Below are 24834 nucleotides of genomic sequence, written 5' to 3' on the forward strand. Positions count from 1 at the left end.
GAAAGATCAAAGATGATCTACAATGACCTGTAAGTGCTGTTACAGTCAGAAGATGTTTAATTGAAGCTAAGCTATCAGCAAGAAGCCCCGTAAAGCACCATTGTTGAAAAAACGGCGTGTGCAGAATCAGTTTAAATTTCCCAAGGAACACATCAATTAGCCCAAAGAGAAATGGCGTAACATTCTGTGGACTGATAAAAGTAAAATTGTTCTTTTCAGGTCTAGTGGTAGTCAACAGTATGTCAGACGACCCATCTTGGTTCCAGACAAAAAGGATTGGCCAGCTCAATCCCCAGACCTCAACCCCATTGAAAACGTGGGGTGACATTAAAAATGCAGTTCCTGAAGCAAAACCTAAAAATTCTCAGGGACTGTGAAATGTAGTTTGTTTATCCTGGGCTCAAATACCTGTTTCTAGGTGCCAGAAGTTGGTTGACTCGATGCAACGCAGATGCGCAGTAGAAATGCAACTAAATATTAGTTCAGTTATTTAAAGTGAAGTTAAATTGTTAAAAGATATTCTTCAGTTTATACAGTGTTTTAGTTTGAAGAGAAAAATGTCTACCCTGCCTTTTTTTTGAACAGACTAATATTCCGTTTCTTTGCTTCCTGTTAAAGAATAACGCAGACTTGATAAAATGTGTAAATGCTTTGAATTGGAATTGATTGTGTAATGTTTCCACTATATTTGAAATATGGAACTAAAAGCAATTGCACTTTTTTTAACGCACTGATATTTATTTGAACACAACTGTACCCTTTCATGGCAGCCAATCGCTGTTGGTGTGTGAATGGGTGAATGAGAAGCATCAATTGTGCTTTGGGGAAAAAAATGCTATATATATGCAGTCCATTTACCATTTTAATGCCTCAGAATGCAGAACAGGAGGGCCAAAGCTTCACTCTGCTTACAAACCAGGAGAAAACCATGTGGTGTTTCACATTAACTATTTGCTGTGTGCTGTCTGACCCTTATCAACAGCGGCTCTTTAGTCACAAATTATTTGGGTTGGAAGGCTAAGAACCCCTTCAGCGAATGTGAGCTAAAGTAGTATCATTCTGAAAGAAATAGGCCCTGAATGGGGAAGTGAGAGAAACAACAGGGAACAGTGCTGGGTGGGTAAAGGTTGCAGACACAGGAACATCATTGTGTGAAGGTTTGTACCACTATAGCCCATAGCTTTGAGTGCAGTCCAACAGGAAACTGTTAGGTTAATTTTCTTAAGGGATGGGCTGAAACTTGTTTTGTCAGGGGTACAGTTCAGTTTTTGAGAATCGTAAATCATATACATGAGCTAGAACAGGTGACTGTCTGTAATTTACTTTAGAAAATGTACAGTACGAGTTTTATTTGGTTCCTGTATGGGTTGGTCCCTTCAACTATATAAAAGTTTGGCCCGTCTTTACTTTAGGCTTGCATCCAGGTCTGTTCTATTTTATTTTATCACTGTTGTTTTTAGAATATTCTTCTTTCTATTGGTCTTGGCTCATTCTTGGGATTACTTTTGGAGAGACAAGCTGTGGTTTGGCATCTTCTTTCATTCAGTGTTGCATGAGTCATGTCGGTGCAGGAGGGCAGGAGACTGAAGACCTGGAGTCACTGCTGATAAAAAAAACATGAAAAGCAGCTCAATGCTGACCCCCAGTGGACACTGCTGGTAACACAAGACTAAAAGAAACTCTGGCTTTGCCTCCCTTCCTGCCTTTCTGCAAAAGGAAGCGCTGATGTTTTCTTGCACTAAGGAAAGATTGGGAATTCATAACTTCTACAGGTCAGGAGCAAGGAATGGATAGCTCACTATACATTAGCACTTTCATCCACATACCCCTCCCTCCACATTAAAAAGCTCAGGCATCGAGAAGGGCATCAATCATGGCCTTTGGGGGAGGTTATCAATCCAGAGACCAGATTCCATGTTGGGCTCATAAGAGAGGCCAATGCTGGTTGAGCAAACATTTAGCCGCATTCTCGAATTAAATATACTTTATCTGGCTTCTACAGCATATGCATATAGTTATTGAATATAATATATTATATAATATAATCATAGTATGAAGTAGGTTTGTGTTTGATGTGGTTCCATCATGACAACACAATCATTTAAAGGCAGGGATCTCAAACTCATTTTACAGCATTACACTCCCAATTTAACAGTGAAGGCTGTTCTGAAGGGGCTTGCATGCTGGATATAGCAGTAGGTACAACGCTTTCGCATTCCAACCCTCAGCAGAATGGCCTCATGATCAGAAGAAGAGCCCCTTGATGAACATGAAAAGCATCTCAATGCTGGCCCCTGGTGGACACTACTGGTAACACAAGACCCAAAGAAAGGTCTCTGGATTGATGCATGTATACCGGTATGTATGCAGGATAATAGCAGGGATGGGCGACTCCAGTCCTTAAGGACCAGTGTGTATATAAGATTATAGCAGGGATGGGCAACTCCAGTCCTGGAAGACTGGTGTGCATGCAGGATTTTGCGGCCACCAGTTACCTCGGCTCAATAAGCTAATTAGCCACACAAACCATGACTGATTCACTCATAAATTACTCACTCACCACAATAAAATGCTATGCGACAAGAACATTTATCAGCTGCTGTTTATATCACATAATGATTGGGCTACTTAAATAATATAGAGCAGAAGTTGGTCTGAAATCCAGAAACGGATGAAGTGATTCCCTTCAAAGTGGTACATGTCTGCACAGGGAGCCAGGGCCTACAGCGTTGAGACCGAGACTACGTGGAAGCTTCTGATGACCGCTGGACTGTTCTTGAACACCAGGCTGGCTTGCAGGATCTTGGTGCCAACCTCCTTGGGAGTTATGGTGACCGTTTCCTCCATGGTCTTCCCAGGCTGTAGGAGGTAGACTCTGGGAGGGAGAGAGGGAGAGGGTGATTCTCTGAAGCTAGGGTTTCTGGTGCTGGCTAGTAGGGCCTCATGAGTTATTTCCTTTTTTCGCTTAAATTTTGGGATTTTGTCCTCGATTTTGGTTTGCAGCAGAGCAAACTTCCACTGTTTCGCTTTTGTCAGGGCTTTAGGGCCTATCGTTGGGAAGACTGATGGCCTTGCACTGCAGTTTGGTTTGAGGTCATTTAGTGTTCATGTAGCAGAACCCATATTCATATTTTAGGCAGGAAGGAGGAAACTGTTTCCTTTATTATTGAAAATAATTATTATAGAATAGGCATTTGTTCATTATAGAAAATAATTGTGTTCATTATTATTGAAGAGGCATTTGCTCATTATTATAGAAGGGAAATGTGTTCATTATTATTTTTGTTAAGTCCTTTCTGCTTCCCTATATTACAGTATATGTGGTTGGGAACTGCTTGTCAGGCTTCTTCCAGCTGAAGTTTGGCCACAATATAGTACTGTTTTATTGTAAAAAATAGAATGTCAATAAAAATGGAATGTCATTGTCTCAAAAAGACAATGCTTCAGGAAAAACTTGTAGTATTCTATTGATGATGGATGATGGCCTTCAATTAAAGAAAAAACTAAAAATATTTACAATTCTGACAATATGAGACGCTATATAGAACATCATTTTCATTTACAGCACTTACATTGATTGTACTTTCTGTTCTATAAGACCAAAGCCTTCGACGGTTAGCATGGCACTGCACAAGGGTGTGCTGAATGGGTTGGTGAAGGCAACCAGGACCGTGTGATCCTTGTTCTGCACCAGGTCGTCTCCATCAGCAACCTAGACAAAACAAGCTTGTTAACCTCCCCAAATTCACTTCAGAGAACATCTGTCACTATTTGTGAAGAGTTACGTCGCCTAAAAGATCTGGAAGTATTTGAGATACTCAAAATGGATTCTGAATTATTGTCACTGATGCCTTGTCACTGAGACTGAGGCCCTGATGGAACAAATCCACAGTGCACTTCCAGAACTCCATATGCTGACTTCAAATTAATTAAAATAAAATGTATTTTAAAAAGATTAACCCCCGTTTTTCTTATAATTAGTTATGTAAACTACAGCTGACAAATAATACAAAAAACGTAAAAAACTATTGTAGGGTTTAAAAATTCTGATTAATACAAATTACTTCAGAAATTCCAAAAGCTGTAATGACATTTTTTTCCATTTTTAAACATCAGAAGGCAAAGAAAACAGGCATGTTTAATTCATACAGTAGGCCTACTGCCTCATAGCATTTTCACTAATATCAAAAACAATGCCAAATTTAGGGTGTTTAATTGATTCTGACTTTACCTGTTCCATGTTGTTTAATTTACATTTTTACTGAACCTATAGGTATGACAAAACATCTCTTGACACAATCTTTTGCATGGACATTTTTATAATGCGAGTGTGTCTAGACTACAGTGGTTAATTTTTATGATAACAAAGCTAGCTAGCATTTTTAGAAGGCAATGTTACCGAGCCAGTTCTTCAAACCCTTACTTTTGAAAAAAATTTATGTATGCAAGAGTCTAATGGACCATATGCATCATGACCTTTGACCCCAGTGAAAATACATACCATACCTTTACATATACTGTACATACAGCATGCAGAATCTGGTACCATTAATACGGTTTACAACTGTTGCAAGCGATCTTATGATACAATGTAATAGAACAACTTTATTGGTCCCCAGGGGGATGTTCACTGCTGTTATTTTAATGGCCTGTGGGGACCATGACCTTTGACCCCAGCGCTAACCTGGAAAGAGATCTCAGGGCTGGTAATGTTGAGTTCCTCTGACACCAGCGCACGTTCCCACGTCCTCTCGTCCTCGATCACCACTGCCAGGTTCACTAGAGCGTCCGCCCCCAGGGCCAGCTCCATTTGTGAGTGTGGGATATGGTGGCGTATCGTTAAAACTGCACACGGGCAAGAAAACGATAAAAATCTCCTCTAAGATTACCCAATTTCTATTTGTTTTCCTTGTGGGGTTACACCGAATAGAAATGTCGCAGACTGGAAGAAACAAATTTATCTTAAAAGACCCAAGAGGTCTTCAAGTGAACTGTGAGAAGGTCTGAAATCTGTGGCATGTGGCAATTTGTGGATGTTGTTTAACTGGAAAAGACAGGAAGTTATTGTGCCTATTCCAGAGTGCAGGCACCTGTGGGTGAGTGTGTGTGCTTCTGTACCTGCATCCAGAGGAGTGTGGGTGGGTTAATGTGTGAGCATGCATTAGCACATGCAAGCATGCTCACGTGTGTATGTGTGTGGGCTTGTGTAAGTATGTGTGTGTACGTGTATAATTGTGCCCCAGTGTGGATATGTGTTTGAACATGCATGTGCATGTGTGAGTATGTGTGTATGCATGTGTAGGAATGCACCTGCCTGTGTGTTTGTGTGTGCATGTGTGTGTGTGTGTATATATATATATATGTATATATATATATATACACACTCACCGAGCACTTTATTAGGAACATTATTACTTTATTACACCTACTCATTCATGCAATTATCTAGTTCAGTGCAATGCATTCAATCATGTAGAAGTGAGCAGCAGTTCTGTATACAGAAACACCTTGTTCATGAGAGACGTCAGGAGAATGGCTAGACTGGTCAAAGGTGACAGCAACGCAAATAACCACACATTACAACAGCATTCAGAGCATCTCTGGATAAGAGTGTCTGCTAAATTCCATGTAATGTAATGTAATGTAAAAAAGTTTGCAGTGAGTGTATGTGTGTGTGTGTGTGTGTGTGTGTGTGTACACGTACCACCCCTGGGTGCGATCTGCAGGCGGTTGTGTAGTTCCCAGAACGTGGTCATGAATCCGTGGTTGTACGCCTTAGCCTGGGCGTTGGCGTGCTCTCGCAGGACTCTGGGCAGGCCCTCTTTGTTGGCGATGGTGACGGAAAAAGTGATATCCTCACCAGCAGCAGCCATGTCAATGGACAGGGAGACGTCCAAACTGTGCTTACACCCTTGAGACAAAAATATGTGCTTATGCCCTTCAGAGACAAAAACTGTGCTTACACCCTTCAGAGACAAAAACTGTGCTTACACCCTTCAGAGACAAAAACTGTGCTTACTCCCTTCAGAGACAAAAACTGTGCTTACTCCCTTCAGAGACAAAAACTGTGCTTACACCCTTCAGAGAAAAGAGCCTTTAGTAACAAAATAGCTTAGTGTGAAAAGAGAAAATAGATCCTTTCATAAAATGTTTCATTTAAATACTTAACTACATTTAAGGTTCAGGAAAACAGGCTTTTGCAAAGATACTGTAGAATAAAGAAAAATAAATCCTTACTTTGATTGCATTTTGAATGTTGTTTAGTACCTGAAAAAGAGGATAAATAATAAAAAATATATATTATTTCAATTGTTCATTTGTGTTGTACTACAGTGTAACATTTCCGATGTCAAGAGTGTATGTGACCTAAGTTAACTCTGACAAGATTTTCATGACATTTTCACAGATTTTACTGAATTGGATTTCAAAATTGGGGACATGTTTTTATGTTAGAATTTCTTTTTTTTTTTTTTTTACTGCTCTAACAAGGGCACAGTGAGCCTCTATCTGGGAACCATTAAAGTAATAGTCAAATCTCTGGATTGAAAACCCCACTCTGTTTAAAGATCATTGATCAGGCATTAATCTGAAGGAAAGGTGTGAAAATGAAGACTAAAGAAAGTAAAGTAATGCAAATGAAAGTAATTTAGGAAAAGGGTACAAAATAATATTTGATAATAGTAGTAGTATTTGTATATCCCTCTGAGCACTGCTGTATCACTAATCAGAAGTGGAAGGCTATTACAGCACTCATAAAAGGCCATCCCTCACAACTCAGCACCCAAGCATGAAGGATACATGCACAGTAAAATATTCAGTGTTAAAATCAACTACCACAGGGCACATATCGTCGCTCACCAGTGCTCTCTTTCTTGTTAATGATATTCCAAACAATCAATTCTGGCTCTTTAATTGCTCCATACAATCTTTAATTGCTCCCTACTCCCCAGCAAGACCACTCTGGTCTGCCAGCTCTGGTCGCCTTGTGGTTCCCTCATTACAAGCACCAGGTAGTTGAGCTGCACGTTCACACCCGTTTTTCGTTCTGGTTCTTCAGTGGTGGAATGACTTGCCTACCACTGTCAGGACAGGAGAATCTCTCCCCCTATTTCAACGCAGACTAAAAACAGACCTTTTCAGACTATACCTTAGTCCCCCCCCACTTCCGATATCCCTCTTGAAAAAAGACTGTCTTTTTGTTTAGAACAGCTCTTCATACGTATTTTACTAGTTATGGATGTGATGCTTTTAACCTGTGGAAGAACCTATGCACTAGTAAGTCGCTTTGGATTAAAAGCGTCTTGTCAAATGACTAAAATGTAAATGTCTCTGACTTTTATTATTCCTTCTTCAGCCTCATAATGGCTTCCTTCATTGGCACAACTCTGGCCACCATGTCGTCAAATGGCATAGACAAAGAAAGCCTGGAATCTAAGACTAGCTGCTGAAAACTCTGTGCACGAAGCAAGCTACTGAACACACATGACTAACCAGAAACACCTGTGAAGCCATTTGTCCCAAAATGTATGGTGCCCTGAAATGAGGGGGAGGAGACAACAGAACTGTAATTTATTCATGGTGAAACATATAAAAAATACCCTTTAAAAAAATAGAATCAGCACTTTAACCACAAATGATTTGTTTGATTAGAAATCAAATGCTATGGAGTACTTAAAAGTACATAAAAATCTGTACTTGATTCCAAACATTATGCAGGGAACTGAATATGAAATCAAAAAGTATTCACAAAAGTAGTGTTTATATGTAACAAAATGACGGCGCTCTCTCCCTCACCCTGCTGACTCTTGTAGGCACAGGTAATGTCCTGGGGCTTGTCTGTACCGATGCTCTTGGTGTAGATCCTGGAGCCCACGTGTTCCGTGTCCAGGCTCTGATCGAGCACACGCCCGTTCGCCATGACGACCCTCAGCACGTCGGCGTTGACCTCCGCGTAAACGAAGCGCGCGTCGAAGGCCAGGTCCACACGCCGCTGTCGGATGGCTGCCACGGGACACGGCCCACAGCAGTAGAGTCCTGTGTGACGTGGGGATGGGCACTACCGTTAGGTGCTTCTGGTGTTTCCGGTCTTCATGACTGTGAAGCGTTGCTGCACCTTTGTGTAAAATCCTGCTGTGACAAGCTTGAAATTACCAGCTACCAGCTGTTTCAATAAATAGCTTGAGTTGGTCAAACCAGCTGGTCAATCAGCTACCAGCTGTTTGAAAATCTAGCATGAGCTGTTTTTTTCAGCAGGGCATCCATCCCAATGCATTCTTATTTCAAGCATGAAGCATGAATCATGAATCAAACTGGGCATTCATATTTTAAGTCTGAATCAAACTTAAGTCTGACCTCCACTCTTCTCCTGCGGGGTGGGATCCAGAACCTGCCACCCGCCGAACTGAGTGCCTAAGTCTGGACGGGTCATCCAGCACTCCACCCACACATGGAAATTCCTGAGGAACAGGACAATATGTGTGTATGTGAAGGAAGAGTCACTTCTCAATGGGGTCCATTCAACACAAGCTATCCCAGTCATGCATATTTAAACCAATCAAAATTAAAATGGCCTGCATTTAAAAAATGGTTTGATTCCTGAATGTTCGGAATGGCCAGTGACGTTAGCACACACCAGCACACTGTGGAAAATGTTCACAATCTTCCTGTTATCATATCAACAGCATAGTAGTGTAATGGTATTATTCATTCATTCATTATCCTAACCCGCTTATCCTGAACAGGGTCGCAGGGGGGCTGGAGCCTATCCCAGCATACATTGGGCGAAAGGCAGGAATACACCCTTCACAGGTCGCCAGGGCACACACACCATTCACTCACACACTCATACCTACGGGCAATTTAGACTCTCCAATCAGCCTAACCTGCATGTCTTTGGACTGTGGGAGGAAACCCATGCAAACACGGGGAGAACATGCAAACTCCACACAGAGAGGCCCCGGCCGACGGGGATTTGAACCCAGGACCGCCTTGCTGTGAGGTGGCAGTGCTACCCACTGCACCTTCCGTGCCGCCTGGTAATGGTATTAGTTGAATGATATTAATTCAAAACAAAAATCATTGTTTTAATCAGCCAGCTACTTTGCACAGTTATTGGTTACGGACATGCCTACTGTGCTTTCTCTGTGATTTTACTGCACTCAAGTATTTCTGGGCGGCACGGATGGTGCAGTGGTTAGCACTGCCGCCTCACAGCAAGGAGGTCCTGGGTTCGAATCCCCGTCGGCCGGGGGCCTCTCTGTGTGGAGTTTGCATGTTCTCCCCGTGTCTGCGTGGGTTTCCTCCGGGTACTCCGGTTTCCTCCCACAGTCCAAAGACATGCAGGTTAGGTTGATTGGAGAGTCTAAATTGCCCGTAGGTATGAGTGTGTGAGTGAATGGTGTGTGTGCCCTGCGATGGACTGGCGACCTGTCCAGGGTGTATTCCTGCCTTTCGCCCAAAGTATGCTGGGATAGGCTCCAGCCCCCCTGTGACCCTGTTCAGGATAAGCGGGTTAAGATAATGGATGGATGGATGGAAGTATTTCTGATGGTTACCCCATTTCCAGGTGCAGCCACTGTGGCTTTTTTTATGTGTTCCTTTTTTTATGAGTGCTTAATTGAAGTCAATGATTGGCTAAATAGTCCAACACCTTGGGGTCATTCCAATCTCCTATTTTACTCCTCTTTTTTTCTATTCCTAGTTCTACCCATCAGGATAGGCTAGAAAAAGGCAAGAAAAGTCATTGAAGACAGGGAAATCGAGAATGTGAATTAGGCAAATTAAATGTCCTTGCCTCAATTATTTAGACGTGGCAGATGGGGAGAGGTCGATCATTCATGTGTCACACTTTCCGAAAAAATACTTCCACCAAGGAAGCGCTTATGTTTCCTTGCTCAAAGGCAAGACTGGGAGTTCATAACTTCTAGAAGGAACATGGGATGTCCTTAAAGATGGCAGACCTCGATCGGTTTCCGGGTCAGGAGTAAGGAAAGGAAAAAAGAGGAGACAAATCAGCGATTGGAATGAGCCCCTTGGTGTAAAACGACTGCTGATGGAAAGGAAACCCAGGCAAACCCCAGCACAGACAGTGGCCCTTCAGGGCTGGAGATCCCTGACCTAGTTGACCTTGAGTTACTCTGTCGTGTCATGGCATACGTGGAACAGACCATATGCTGTCGTTGGAGAGGTTCAGCTTTTCCCCTGCTTCCGTGTAGAACTCTTCGATGATGAGGTTGCCGTTGGTGTCGTGGGCAGAGTTGAAGTTGGTCACCACTCGGGTTGGAACCCCCAGGATCCTCATGACTAGAGCAGGAGAAAAGCATTTAAAAAATGACAACGATACATAAAGCCCTCCAAGGATTACAAAATGTTTCGTAAAAAGAGCATTCCAGAAAGCACACCCCTAAGAAATGGCCCTTTCCAGTTTGACCCAGCATTTGGTGCAATTACTACTGTAGGATGCCACAGAACTTCATCCAGTCTTTTAATGGGATATTTTTGTCAGGATTCTCCTGTAGGAGGTCTTTACTCTGTTCATTATAGTGACAGAAAGATATTATTATTAGAAAGTATAATAAAACTTTTGTGGTGGCATGCATATGAAAATTTAACTCAACTCAATATAGACCTTTAGTGGACGCTATCATCCACTTATATTCATATTATAAAGAGAAAAAATGATTTAAAAAAAAACCTGAAAAGGACGAGAGAGAGGAATACAAGAAGGAAGTAGATTAGTTTAAAGAAAGAGCAGAATGGACATGGATAAAGGGCAAAAAGGAAGACCAAAGGTGGAAGAAACATGATTATAAATGCAAAAGTCACAACCTGGGACATTAATGCTATCATTAAGGCAAGGTAACCAACAGTGCATTATGAACAAGAGTAGTTCCTCTTCCTTGTGTGGTCTGAGCTGCTGCTGTGATAACAACCATGAAGACCATAGATGCAGACTGACACTGGTTCCTGCATGACCTCTGACCTCTGAAAATGCACAAGGCTGTTGTTCACCAGTAGATATTGTACTACATCACTCCAAGCATATATTCCCCATTAATAGAAAAATGTGTACACTGGTTTTCATTCGCACCATAATCCCAATTCTCGATATGTAACCAGTTATTAATTGCCTTAATCTTATCAATCTTGAAGAGAGATGGGTTTCTTTATAACTTAATTTAAACGGAATAAAGATAAGAAAATATTTATATTACAAAGAATTAATATTCAATATTAATTTAAAAGCTTGAAAGTGTGGCTTACGCCCTAATTGTTGAAAATTTGGACACCTCATCACCAGAACTAAAGGATTAGTGGATGGAAAATGAAGCGTTAAAAAAGAAAGCCCGGTATCTCTTCTTCCTTTCCTTCTGTTGTTTGTTTGTTTCTTTGTTCAGAAAAATAATAATTATCTTTGTTGTACAGGTAGCAGTTGAAATTGTACTTCCCTCTAGGGTCTTTCAGCGAACTTATCCCTGGTTATGGGTATGCACTTTGTTGTACGTCGCTCTGGATAAGAGCGTCTGCCAAATGCCAATAATGTAATGTAATGTAATCCATCCATCCATCCATCCATTATCTGAACCCGCTTATCCTGAACAGGGGCGCAGGGGGAGCTGGAGCCTATCCCAGCATACATTGGGCGAAAGGCAGGAATACACCCTGGACAGGTCGCCAGTCCATCGCAGTAATGTAATGTAAAAAGCAAATGGTGATCTAAAATGAATTTGTTTTTAAATAGTTTTCATAGCTTATTATGGAAAAAATGAAATATTTCCATGAAACTTAACTGACCAAGATATTGGTCTGAATGAAAACTAACATCCTTGAGGGGAGCCCCAGGATCAAGGTTGGGACAACCTGACAATAAATACCCAGTGCCAATACTTCATCTGCAATTTCTGAAGCTAGCATTAGCCATAGCATAGCTTATGAATATTAGTGCAGTGGATGTGGCCTAAACAGAATACCCATAGCTAGCAAACTGTGTGGCTAGCAGCATAAAAACAAGAAAAAGTGTGAAAGTCAAGGTTTCTCTGGTTCCAGTAACCATGTAAATTGCTTGATCAAAGTTAGAAGCTCGTGGAATTTCCTGTTGAACAAAAACATATTCATACATCTTGCATTTGTAGTCCATTTTACCCATTTTTTTATTCAACATGTCATCAATAGGTGCATGCACAGGGGTCATTATCCAGACTTTCCAGTATTACCTGCACTCAGTGAGATTAATGGGAACAGGAATGCAAAGAGCCTGATCTGGTCACCCAGCATGGCTTGAGTTGTTGTTTGCAACAAGGTAAGGAATCCGGGGAATGCTGCTCACCTGCTCCTCTCGAAAGAGCTTCCATACCTGCTCCTCCTAAATGAGCCTGCATACCTGTTCCTCCTAAATGAGCCCCCATACCTGCTCCACCTAAATGAGCCCCCATACCTGTTCCTCCTAAATGAGCCCCCATACCTGTCCCTCCAGAGATGGGTTCCATACCTGCTCCTCCTAAATGAGCTATCACACCTGCTCCTCCTAAATGAGCCCCCATACCTGTTCCTCCTAAATGAGCCCCCATACCTGCCTCTCCTAAATGAGGCTCCATACCTGCTCCTCCTAAATGAGCCCCCATACCTGCCTCTCCTAAGTGATGCTTCATACCTGCTCCTTCTAAATGAGCCTCCATACCTGCTACTCTTGAATGAGCTTCCATACCTGCCCCTCCGGAGAGGTACCATACCTGCTGCTCCTAAATGAGCTATCATACCTGTGCACATGACGGCAGCGTAGACCCAGCACTGGCCAAACTGCACCGGTTTGAACCTGGACCCGGCCCATCGCTTCAGTATGTCTGCACTTCCGGTCCACTCGGACGGGCGAACCCCGCCCTCAAAGTTCCCCGACCAGTTCCCTCTCAGGACCCCGCGATCATCCTCACAGTTTATCTGGCACAAAGCGTGAAAAATATAATGGACACCATGAAATCGTGAGTAAAAAAATCCCAATAATGTTAAAATACAGCACAAGAAAATCCAATAAAGCACTGAAAAAACAAGAGATTGAAAAATGCTAGAAAGAACACAAGGACCACAACTCACCATTGCACATACCACCCTGCTCAGGTACACCGGGTCTGCTCGATAAAGGTAATCCTTCTGCCGGTCTCGACCATGGTGAGGACTTACCTGCAGAATGTCCAGACAGATCTCCAGGATCCCCCTCTCATACTGCAGCATGTGAAGAGAGAAAAGGGGTCCCCCATTTAATCCACTTTCAACTGGACCTGCCCTCAGTTGGCAACAAACCAATCAAATATGGCCAGGCACTCTGCGGCCCCATCAAAGGCATTTCTAATTTCTGAATTGTCAGAACAATTCACAGAACCAATTAGAGAAAAGTGATGCATGACAATAAATTCACAGAGCCAATTAGAGAAAAGCGATGCATGACTATAACTATAAACGATGACCTAAACGATCAAAAGATCTAAATGGTTAACTAGCTTGTGATATTTGTTTTACTAGAAGTGATATTTTGTTGCTTTGTTTTGTTCTAAATGCAAAATTCAAATTTTCTAATTATTTCATTTTTTGTTTCCATTTTCTCAGACAGTAAATTGAACTGAGCATGGAAGCATGGAAGGCTGTGATGAAGTTGCATTGAAATATTTAACCGCTGCTACAGGGAAATAAATCAAGGGTCATGTGAGATCGAATTGGGAAATTTTATAATAAAGTCAGTGACTTATACTCATACTTTTAGGTGACTTATAAAAGATGGCTTTTCACCAGGAAAGCAAACACAACTAGAGCTAGAGAGCTCAGATAAGTGACACACCTGAAGTGTGAAATAAAGATAAAAATGAATCTAACGCTTCTCTAGTGAAGAAAAAAAATTAGGAGTAGCCTGAAAATGTGGGTTGAGAGTGTGAAGACAGTCTGGCCAATCAGGAGCCATAATTATTCTGTTAATGACCCAGGAGAAAAGAAAACGAGGACTGGACTTGGATTTAAGGGCTAGATTTCATGATCCCTGCATTACGTTATCATTAGCATTAGCAACAATGAATGGATTTGAGGTAAATGCCCAGAACTGAAAGAGTCAGTACATTTACTTCCTTTTTGCAGTCTTACTTACTAGACTGAAGGCCCAAGGTCTTGAGATCACGTTGTGAGGTGTTCCCATGTATAATAAACCAAAATCATTTTTCACATACTCCTTTCTCTGGTCCTCAAATGGGATGTGCACTGCGTCCACTGGAAGACACAACACAACAGCTTTTTGGAACATCACAGCAAACTCTGCACTAAAGAGCTACAGTGTCATTGTTATTACCGGGCCCTTGCAGGGGCGGACCTAGCCTGTCATGTCTATGAGTGTGGTATGATGAGAGCTGGCTCTCCATATTCCCCATGAATATTGCATCAGTGGAATCAGACCTGCATTCCAACTGGGGAACCGCCTACCCCCCTTCCCCGTGTAACTGAGGGTTCGAGTCCCTGACTGCATGCATAAATACATAAATAATGAATTATTTGTTATTTAGTTGACAATTTTATCCAAAGCAACTTACAGTTGAGTAGACTAAGCAGGGGACAATTCCCCCTGGAGCAATGTAGAGTTAAGGGCCTTGCTCAACAGCTGCGTGGATCATATCCTGGCTACACCAGGGCTTGGACCATCAACGTACTCCAAGTCATGTACCATAGCCTAAATAAATAAATAATGCATAAAACGGATGGAGCTCTGGAACACCTCTCTTTGGGGGGGTTTGGAGGAGGTCATGGAGTCACCTACACTGGCACCAGGGGTTGCAGAGGAGGGTGAAGTTAGCGACGGCGTAGTTCTGCTGCCAGTTCAGAGCGAGCAAACACAGCTGCAGGCTGTATGTCCCCACCGGGGCCTGGGGAGACGAGGTGATGAGAACCGTCACCGACTGGGGGTGCACCCCCCCCAGCTGGACCTGGGCCCCCCACTCAGGGCACAAGCCTTTCGAGATGGTGGCAGGGAATTCGATAAATAGGTCGCCTGTGTGGGACAGAGAGGTCAGTTTAGGCAGGAGCAGGAGGAGGCTTCCAGAACCCTCTACTTGGTGGAGGAAATACATGGTCAATCACGGTCACATGAACCAATCACAAGTTCTTCTCAACAGAAAAATGGTATAATCGTTTCAAGCAAACAAATAATTGACAGCAAGTGATGGCTCCCCCCTATCAACCCATCAAAATCGATTGATCTCCGTGGGGAAAAAGCTCCGATTGGTTCAGATCCAAGGTCTCCCGGGGTTACACACCCATGACGGCTTTGAAGTGGAGGCTGTCGTTGTGAGGGTTGAACGTCCTGTGTTTGAACAGCAGGGTGAGCTTGAAGGGCTGTCCCCGCCTCAGCACCAGCTCTCGAGAGGCCAGGCCCTGGGTGTGGTGGGCCTCCAGGTTCTCCCACAGCTCCAGGTTAACATGCCCAAGACTGAGGCCTGGGAGGACAGCACAGACAGAGGAGCGGAGTTACCACTATGATTAGCCATGTGTATGCCATAGCGTATGATGGCCCTTATGTATAGTTATTGTAGTATTCTGGGTATTCTAGCTGCCAACTGTGGTATGCTAGTTGATAAGTTGATGTACTCTTCTGTGGTTCAAGTCGCATCTATGTGATCGCTCTAGGACTTGGAACTGTACTTTCCTCTAGGGTCCTCAATGCACTTGGGTCCCTGGGTTTGATTCGTACTTTATTGTACGTCTTCTAAATTACATTACATAACAAAGCATTAACCAGATGTCTTGTCCAGAGTGACGTACAAAAAAAGTCCAGATCAAACACAGGAACAAGTGTGAAGAGGACCCTAGAGGACAGTACGGTTCCGAGTCCTAGCGTGACGTAAATTATTGTAATGTAATGTCAATTCAATTCCATTTTATTTGTATAGCGCTTTTCATAGAGGACTGTCACAAAGACACTTTGCAGAGCAACACAGGGAAATACCAGCCCTGAGCCCCTAGATGGCAAGAAGTAAAACTCCCTAGTGGGGAGAAAAACCTTCAAACACTGGCGAGAAGAACTTTTGGGAGGAACCCAGCTATAGGGGGGAATACCCATCCTCTGCTGGCCTGTAAGTAGATTTGGAAGTAGTTCAGGTGTTAAACTAGCAGGTAAAGTAGAAAGTCCACATGAAGTGGTATAAAGCTCTTATTAAGCGTACCTTTTTGTGTAATTACTGTATTGATCGTTATTTGTAACTTTTATTGCACTGTCCTTTATTTTGTGCCCCCCTAATACTATGTGTGGTGCTCTTGTCTTGTATGTTGCACCGGGGCCCAGGAGGAACGTCATCTCATACTCCCAGATACTGCACAGTATGTGGAGTGGTCTTCCAAGTCTAAGATACACAGTGCCCTCCATAATGTTTGGGACAAAATCTATTATTTATTTGCCTCTATTCCACAATTGAGATTTGTGGTTAAAGTGTGCCGTCAGATTTTAATAAAGGGCATTTTGGTTTCACCATGTAGAAATTACAGCTGTCTTTATACTTTGTTCCCCCATTTTAGGGCACCATAATGTTTGGGACACAGAAATGCTCTGTAAATTAATGTAATCATGTTTCGTATTTTGTTGCATATCCTTTGCATGCCATGACTTCCTGATGTCTGTGACCTATCAACATTATCAGAATCTGGATATCCTATTTTTTGACTACTTTCATTGACATAGCATTCCTGTCCCCCAAAAATTAGGGTGCCCTAAAATGAGGGGGGACTATGTATAAACACTGCTGTAATTTCTACATAGCAAACCCAAAATGCCCTTTATTAAAAACTGACAATGTACACGTGATTTCATTTCATTACAAATTTCTAATTGAGGCAAGTAAATAAATAATGGGCCTTTGTCCCAAATGTTATGGAGGGCATTGTATGTAGGCTGGCTGGGACTGTCGGTAGAGTACTCTGTCGCAGTGACACGTGTCAGGTTGACAGGAAATGGGCACAGGGATGCCCCGGGGTGGGGGTCAGTCTGCAAGTGCTCCCTGCCTCGTTGCACAACAGTGACTCCTGCAGTCCGTTGCTGCCCATCTCCATAAGTACTGTAATAACTATAGACATGTTTACTTCTGTTTACATGTTCTCCTGTGTTTATTTGTGCTTTGATGTTATTTCTAAAGCATTTGCTCCACTATCCCTCAAATTCAGTCAACATGCTCTGAGGGTATACTCCCTCGCTTCCTGAAAGAGACCAGTGTAACAACTGGAAAGATATGCTTGGCATTTCCTAGCATTCCTTAGTAACCTTACCGCTCAGGTTTTTCCACGAGTTTCCATATTTACAGAACTCACCTCAAAAATGTTTTGGGGGCAGGGGCGCAAAGGTAGAGAGATAAATAAGATTAACTTAGAACAGCAACCACTAGCATACAAGTAGCTTTCCTCCAGCATGTGCAGTGCTGTAAACTGGAGATGAGAGCAATGTGGTGTGGCATAACTGGAATAACCCCATTTCCTTCACAGCCTCTCACTTGGGAACTGGTCAGAGTTTAGTATGACTTGAATGCCATTGGATACATTGGTACTGCGTCAGTCCAGAAGATGCTAGATAAGCCAGTTATGCATTATTATTTTTAATAATAGCAAGGTAGGGAAACGTTGCACAACGTTTATATTGCGAAACACAAATTATAGATTTTTTTTTTTTTTTGCATAGGTAAATACCAATTTTAACTTCAGCATTGAAAACATTATTTCAGAGTAAAGTTACTGTAAGTCTTAGCTCGATATAAACGACAACTTCTGCAAGAAATGCAAGAATCCATTGCCATACAAAACCCTTTCTGATGGGCAGCATGGAAGTAAATGTCATGGAGACGTACCTGATGAACCGCTTTTAAAGAATGTAAACATTTAAATGTTTCGCATCACAGTTTAAGAAAAAAGTAGTCGGATAAGTACCCGATTGACTTTGATAAGGATAATTTTCTGAAAATAGCAAAACCTCACCTTCCCTTTGCCTCCTTGCCTCGTGGTCCTGGAAGTACATCTCTGCAACAATGTGTCACACACACCTCTCAACAAGCATTTAAACACAGCCACTGGCTCCTCCCACCCATGACATCATCATCGCTGCCTTCAGTACACTTGTGAGACACAGGCTGTGTTTGAAACCGCATACTAGCATACTACTCATACTAAATTTCAGGCTGATTTTCATCAAAATATGCTAAGTATGCGGTTTCAAACACAGCTCGAGACATTTCGACTACTGCCCAACATACAATTGTACAGTATGACTATGTACTGACAAAGTACTGTAGCTATGGATTGTTCAACCAGCGCATTTTCAGACTGAACGTGACCGGACAATTCACACAACTCACACAACAAACACGCATTAACAGTCGTTTTGAGTTTGAGCTCGCTCCTTGTCGCAGTGGAAAATATCCAGCTGCACTGCAAAACAAGGCTATGTTTTTGGCATCGAGACAGTAGAAATACACAGGAGTTGCATTTAATTTATTTATTTTTAATGAATATTCAGTCGGGGCAGAAGAAACCGCTGCGCATCGTGAGCGGTTCCCGGACCTCGTCGGAGATCCACAGCGTGTGGTCATCGCCGACACAGCGGGCAAACAAAGCGACACACTTAGTCATTTATCTCCAGTAGCCTGAAAGCAGCCAGGGAATGGCGTTGCGTATTCTGACGTGTGCCTATGCTTGGAATGAGGTTTACTTAAGCAGGATCAGAATCTCCAAGAGCTTAATTCTCAACCTTGTACTAAAAGAGGTCAGACACTGCGCTCCCTCCAGGACCGGAGTTAAACCCGCAGACACAGCGCTCCCTCCAGGACCGGAGTTAAACCCGCAGACACTGCAGCCCTCAAGGACCGGAGTTAAACCCGCAGACACTGCAGCCCTCCAGGACCAGAGTTAAACCCACAGACACAGCGCTCCCTCCAGGACCGGAGTTAAACCCAGACACTGCGGCCCTCCAGGACTGGAGTTAAACCCAGACACTGCGCTCCCTCCAGGACCGGAGTTAAACCCAGACACTGCGGCCCTCCAGGACCGGGGTTAAACCCAGACACTGCGGCCCTCCAGGACCGGAGTTAAACCCACAGACACTGCGCTCCCTCAAGGACCGGAGTTAAACCCACAGACACTGCAGCCCTCGAGGACCAGAGTTAAACCCACAGACACTGCAGCCCTCCAGGACCGGGGTTAAACCCAGACACAGCGCTCCGTCCAGGACCGGAGTTAAACCCAGACCCTGCGGCCCTCCAGGACTGGAGTTAAACCCAGACACAGCGCTCCGTCCAGGACCGGAGTTAAACCCAGACCCTGCGGCCCTCCAGGACCGGAGTTAAACCCAGACACTGCGCTCCCTCCAGGACCGGAGTTAAACCCAGACACTGCGGCCCTCCAGGACTGGAGTTAAACCCAGACACTGCACTCCCTCCAGGACCGGAGTTAAACCCAGACACTGCGGCCCTCCAGGACCGGGGTTAAACCCAGACACTGCAGCCCTCCAGGACCGGAGTTAAACCCAGACACTGCGCTCCCTCCATGACCGGGGTTAAACCCAGACACAGCGCTCCGTCCAGGACCGGAGTTAAACCCAGACCCTGCGGCCCTCCAGGACTGGAGTTAAACCCAGACACTGCGCTCCCTCCAGGACCGGAGTTAAACCCGCAGACACTGCAGCCCTCCAGGACCGGAGTTAAACCCAGACACTGCAGCCCTCGAGGACCGGAGTTAAACCCGCAGACACTGCAGCCCTCCAGAACCGGAGTTAAACCCGCAGACACTGCAGCCCTCCAGGACCGGAGTTAAACCCACAGTCACTGCGCTCCCTCCAGGACCGGAGTTAAACCCGCAGACACTGTGCTCCCTCCAGGACCGGAGTTAAACCCACAGACACTGCGCTCCCTCCAGGACCGGAGTTAAACCCACAGACACTGCGCTCCCTCCAGGACCGGAGTTAAACCCACAGCCACTGCGCTCCCTCCAGGACCGGAGTTAAACCCGCAGACACTGTGCTCCCTCCAGGACCGGAGTTAAACCCACAGACACTGCGCTCCCTCCAGGACCGGAGTTAAACCTGCAGATACTGCAGGCTTCGAGGACCGGAGTTTTGTAGTGCAGAGTGTGAGATCCATGGTCATTAATGACAAAGCAACTCTTCCAAAGATTCACTAGATACAGTTCTTTAAAATACACTGTGTAAGGGTAATTTTCTTCATTGATTCTTGTGTGTTAACAGACAATGACGTGATAACAAATAACCTTTTAGTGATAATCCTTATACTGATAAATGTTTGTGGCCAGCTTCATTTCTTTTTGTTTTGGTAAAGCCCCCTCTTCTGGAAAACTGTGTATAAGAGTCTTACTGTGTCTGATGCAAATCTGAAAGCCGGTAAACTCTCACTTTCTGTCATTTCTTTGCAAATAAATACTAAAGTTAAACTCAAGCATAGCTATGGTTGTTTTTACTGGGATGTGTTTCATCAGACGATGCTCACCTGTGAAATGTTAAAAAGGGCATTTTTCCCTCACAACTGTCTGACGTCGTATAGGTTGTACACCACTCTTGAAAGAAACAAGCTATGAAACACAGGCATAACATTCAGTTTGCAGACACATTGAGAGATTGGGGATTACACATTTAATTGAGAACAATTTTCACTCCATTTCATTATTGCATAATCTTGATAGACAGTTACACGCTTACAAAAATATTTCCAAATCATTTTTCTTTTTTTGTGAAAATCTAGAGAGAAGTCAGAAAAATATTCCACAGTTTCTGTTCAACAAAAACAAAAAAAACAAAAAAAAAAAAAGGAAGATCAGGCCCCTGATCAATAAATAAGCAACAACAGATCACTGAAAGTTATGCAATTAATGTGTCAGATTAAAACGATTCAAACAACTAAACAGCTAAAACAAACGGCTAAGAACCAATTTCCAACCAATTTTACACTATAAACATATTTTATGGTGCTGTGAACCAGTAAATGCATTGGAGCACAGGTTCACACAATGTTTGCCGGCCCAAAACCTGCCAGACGATCCTGGCAACCACACACCTTATCACCAAGCACTACCTTTAAGATGGTAGGACTTGCACGTGCCTCAATTTGTCCAAAATTAAGTTTTATCACCAAGAAGAGGTTATTCACCATATGGAGGTAATGAAGAATTGACAGGCAGAGCCGAAATGGTGAGTATCGTTGGCTTGTGAGCTTGTAGGACAGATAAAACTATAAAAACATGCTTTACAGCGAGTTGGCACCCTTGATGCCATCCCCAGTTTACGACGTGTACTTCAACCTCCAGTTGAGCTTTAAACTCTGTTAACCTGCTGAACCCATTTTCCAGACCAGAGATGTGGGGACGACCACATCTCCTTCTGCTGCTCATGCACTCCCCTACCTCCTAAAACAAACCTGAACTACATACAAGACCTTCTCACAGAAAGGTATCTATGCTCCCAAAGATCATGGCTGTAAACCTTCTAGGATTACTTGCTAGCATAATGCACTTCAAAAAGATTCTCTCTTTTTTTTTCTACCTCGTTTTTTTTTTTTTTCTTTTCACTCAAGTTTCGCTCTACCACTTTATCTTACACAACACACACAGACACACACACACACACACAAGAAATCCATATAAATAAATTAACTAGCCACTGAAAGTTCTCCACCAGTCAACTTAAGTGCCGAGTTGTGGTCTGTAGCCTTACACCCCGAGTCCCAGTCTTTGTCCCCCCCCCCCCCCCCATCACACCCTTACATCTTACAGGTCCATGGGGGCCAGGTCCCCAAAGTCGCAGTCGAAGAGCTCGCTGATGCCCTCTCCCTCCTCCAGGCCGAAGTGGTAGCCATGGACTTGGGGAGGGGACAGGTTGATGAAGCTGTCCAGCGGGAGGGAGGAGAAGTCGTCCAGCGTCCGATCCAGCAGGTAGTCCGAGGACACCAGCGGGGAGAGGTCGAAGTCGGGCAGGTCTTCCAGAGAGGGGAACGCTTCTCCTTCCAGCTTTCCTGGGGGGGGGGGGGGGGGGGGGGGAGCAGCCGTGAACGCAGGGTTCTCACCCGGAGTGCGTGTGCACTCCGCTCCAGGGCAGGGGTGCACAACTCCGGTCCTCGAGGGCCAGTCTGCGTACCGGTCTTTGTTGCAAGCGATTGCCTTGTTTTTAATTTGCTGACAACTCTACAAATGACCCTGTTTCAAGCCTGCACTTGAGCACAGTAAAATTATTACACTTGCAGGATACACTTGCAGTCTTGCAGCAGTAGCAGGTACTCATACACGTCAGATAATTGTTGAATTGACTCAATCATATCTTAAGACCAGAAGGTTGGCACAGAAATCCTGAAACGGATCGGTCCTTGTTGACCACCCCTGCTCTAGGGTCTTTCAGCGCAATTGTCCGTGGTTAGGGGTATACACATTGTTGTTCATCACTCTGGATAAGAGCGTCTCCCAAATGCCAATAATATTATGTCATGAAAGTGATAATTTCAAGATTTGCCATTAGGGTGAGAAATTCACACAAACAGTAACTTAACAAGCCAACATTTACAACTTGAGGAAAAAAAAAAATGTATCCCATGTTATTATTACAAGACCAAAAAGCGCTTGTTAAGACGGCCAAGTTTAGCAGTGTGGCGTATCGCTCACCCGCGTCTCTGCCGAGTTTCAGCGGTGAGAAATCCTGGCTCAGCGGCGCGGTCCCGTCCAGGGCGGCGCTGCATTCTGGGTGCGCGTGGGCGCCCTCTGCTGGCTGGGGCGAGGCGCTGCCGGGCGCTTTCACAGGGCTGCTGCCAGCCACAGGGCTGCAGAGGCCAGAGCTGTCCTCCGGACACAGAAAGACGTCGATCGGCCCGCGGCTGCTCTTCAGAGAGACCTGGTAACCCTGCGGGGAAAGAGGGGCATTCGGGCCTTAATTAAGGCGACCACTATTCTGAAATGCAGTTACTAGAAAAAGTATAGATTATGAATAACCCAAAATTAACATTCTATATTCGCAACTATGCCAAGCACCTTATTCCAATAACTGTATCCAAAATAAAACCATACACTGGCTGTGTCACTATTCTAAGACGCAGGTTTATGCATGTGTGTGTTTGTGTATGAGCAAGTTTGTGCGTGATCTCCATCCAGTGTGGTCCCAGGGCATTGTTAGCACCCAGCCTAATTACTGGGCACAAGTACCCTCGGCCACCCCCCACCCCACCCTCTCAGTGCCCGCCCGTCGGACCCTTACATTCGAGGGCTCAGAAACCTCCATCTGTGTCTCCGGGGGAGCACGGACCACCATGACAAGCTGGTCAGGAGGGTCCACCGTGTTCCGCAAGTCCTGGCACATCACGTACCCCAACGTGGCATCGGTTAAGGAAGGCGACAAGCACACCCCGTTCACACCCCGCAAATCACATTCGCCATTATACACCCCCCCTCCTGTCTCCTGTCTCAATCACATTCCCCATTATACACCCCCCCTCCTGTCTCCTGTCTCAATCACATTCCCCATTATACACCCCCCCTCTCCTGTCTCCGGTCTCAATCACATTCCCCATTATACACCCCCCCTCTCCCGTCTCCTGTCTCAATCACATTCCCCATTATACGCCCCCCCTCCTGTCTCCTGTCTCAATCACATTCCCCATTATACACCCCCCCTCTCCTGTCTCCGGTCTCAATCACATTCCCCATTATACACCCCCCTCTCCTGTCTCCATCACATTCCCCATTATACACCCCCCTCCCGTCTCCTGTCTCATCCTCCCTGAAGCCCCATTTTACAGGTGCATCTCAATTTCAATATTGTGGAAAGGTTCACTTTTTTTCCGTAATTTAATTCAAAAAGTGGAACTTTCATATATTCTAGATTCCTTACACAAAGTGAAATATTTCAAGCCTTTTTATTTTATTATTTTTTTAATCTTGATGACGACAGTTTACAGCTCATGACATCTTGTCAAAAATCCAGTATCTCAAAATTAGAATATTACACAAGACCAATCAAAAACAGGATTTATACTACAGAAATGTCGACCTTCTGAAGAGTATGTTCATTTATGCACTTAAAACTTGGTTAGGTTCCTTTTGCACAAATTACTGCATCAATGCAGCGTGGCATCAGCCTGTGGCACTGTTGAGGCATTATGGAAGCCCAGGTTGCTTTGACAGCGGCCTTCAGCTCCTCAGTATTGTTGGGTCTGGTGTCTGATCTTCCTCCTGACAACAACCAATAGATTCTCCATGGGGTTCAGGTCAGGCAAGTTGGCTGGTCAATCAAGCACAGTAATACCATGGTCAGCAAACCAGTTACTAGGTGCCAAGCCCGGCTCGAAAAGGAAATCAGCATCTCCATAAAGCTCGTCAGCAGCCAGAAGTATGAATTCTCTAAAATCTCCTGGTAGACGGCTGCGTTGACTCCGGCCTAGATAAAACACAGTGGACCAAAACCAGCAGATGACATGGAACCCAAAATCATCACACTGGACTTCAAGCAACTTGGATTATCTGCCTCTCCACTCTTCCTCCAGACTCCGGGACCTTGATTTACAAATCAAATGCAAAATTGACTTCATCTGAAAAGAGGACTGTGGACCACTGAGCAACAGTCCAGTTCTTTTTCTCCTTAGCCCAGGTAAGATTCTTCAGACGTTGCTTCGGGTTCAGGAGTGGCTTGAGACTAGGAATGTGACACTTGTAGCCCATTTCCAGGACACATCTGTACGTGGTGGCTCTTGGTGACTCCAACCTCAGTCCACTCCTTGTGAAGCTTGACAATCCTCTCAAGGCCGCGGCCATCCCTGTTGCTTGTGCACCTTTTCCTACCACACTGTGCCC

General features: G+C 44.2%; 1 protein-coding gene across 3 annotated transcripts in view; it reads right to left on the bottom strand.

Annotated features, from left to right (window-relative positions):
• Nucleotides 1-716: 716 nt before the first annotated feature.
• e2f1 (E2F transcription factor 1) overlaps nucleotides 717-24834 on the bottom strand; it is a 29907-nt gene continuing 5789 nt past the window's right edge. Inside the window, exons 1-14 of one of the 3 annotated variants that reach the window (XM_061258402.1) lie at nucleotides 21776-21974; nucleotides 15282-15461; nucleotides 14786-15016; nucleotides 14126-14244; nucleotides 13087-13215; nucleotides 12756-12933; nucleotides 10167-10302; nucleotides 8353-8456; nucleotides 7795-8034; nucleotides 6238-6267; nucleotides 5705-5911; nucleotides 4685-4845; nucleotides 3573-3712; nucleotides 717-2875 (exon numbers count right to left, since the gene is read on the bottom strand). In XM_061258402.1, the coding sequence (XP_061114386.1) occupies nucleotides 2722-2875; nucleotides 3573-3712; nucleotides 4685-4845; nucleotides 5705-5911; nucleotides 6238-6267; nucleotides 7795-8034; nucleotides 8353-8456; nucleotides 10167-10302; nucleotides 12756-12933; nucleotides 13087-13215; nucleotides 14126-14244; nucleotides 14786-15016; nucleotides 15282-15461; nucleotides 21776-21860 (2094 nt within the window). In that variant the 5' untranslated portion in view covers nucleotides 21861-21974 and the 3' untranslated portion in view covers nucleotides 717-2721. Of the gene's footprint in view, nucleotides 2876-3572; nucleotides 3713-4684; nucleotides 4846-5704; nucleotides 5912-6237; nucleotides 6268-7794; nucleotides 8035-8352; nucleotides 8457-10166; nucleotides 10303-12755; nucleotides 12934-13086; nucleotides 13216-14125; nucleotides 14245-14785; nucleotides 15017-15281; nucleotides 15462-17979; nucleotides 18033-21775; nucleotides 22017-22656; nucleotides 22892-23242; nucleotides 23358-24834 lie in introns of those variants that run through there. The other 2 variants (XM_061258403.1, XM_061258404.1) reach the window with 2 other exon arrangements.

The sequence above is a fragment of the Conger conger genome, chromosome 10 (assembly GCF_963514075.1).
Source record: "Conger conger chromosome 10, fConCon1.1, whole genome shotgun sequence".
Lineage (NCBI taxonomy): Eukaryota > Metazoa > Chordata > Actinopteri > Anguilliformes > Congridae > Conger > Conger conger.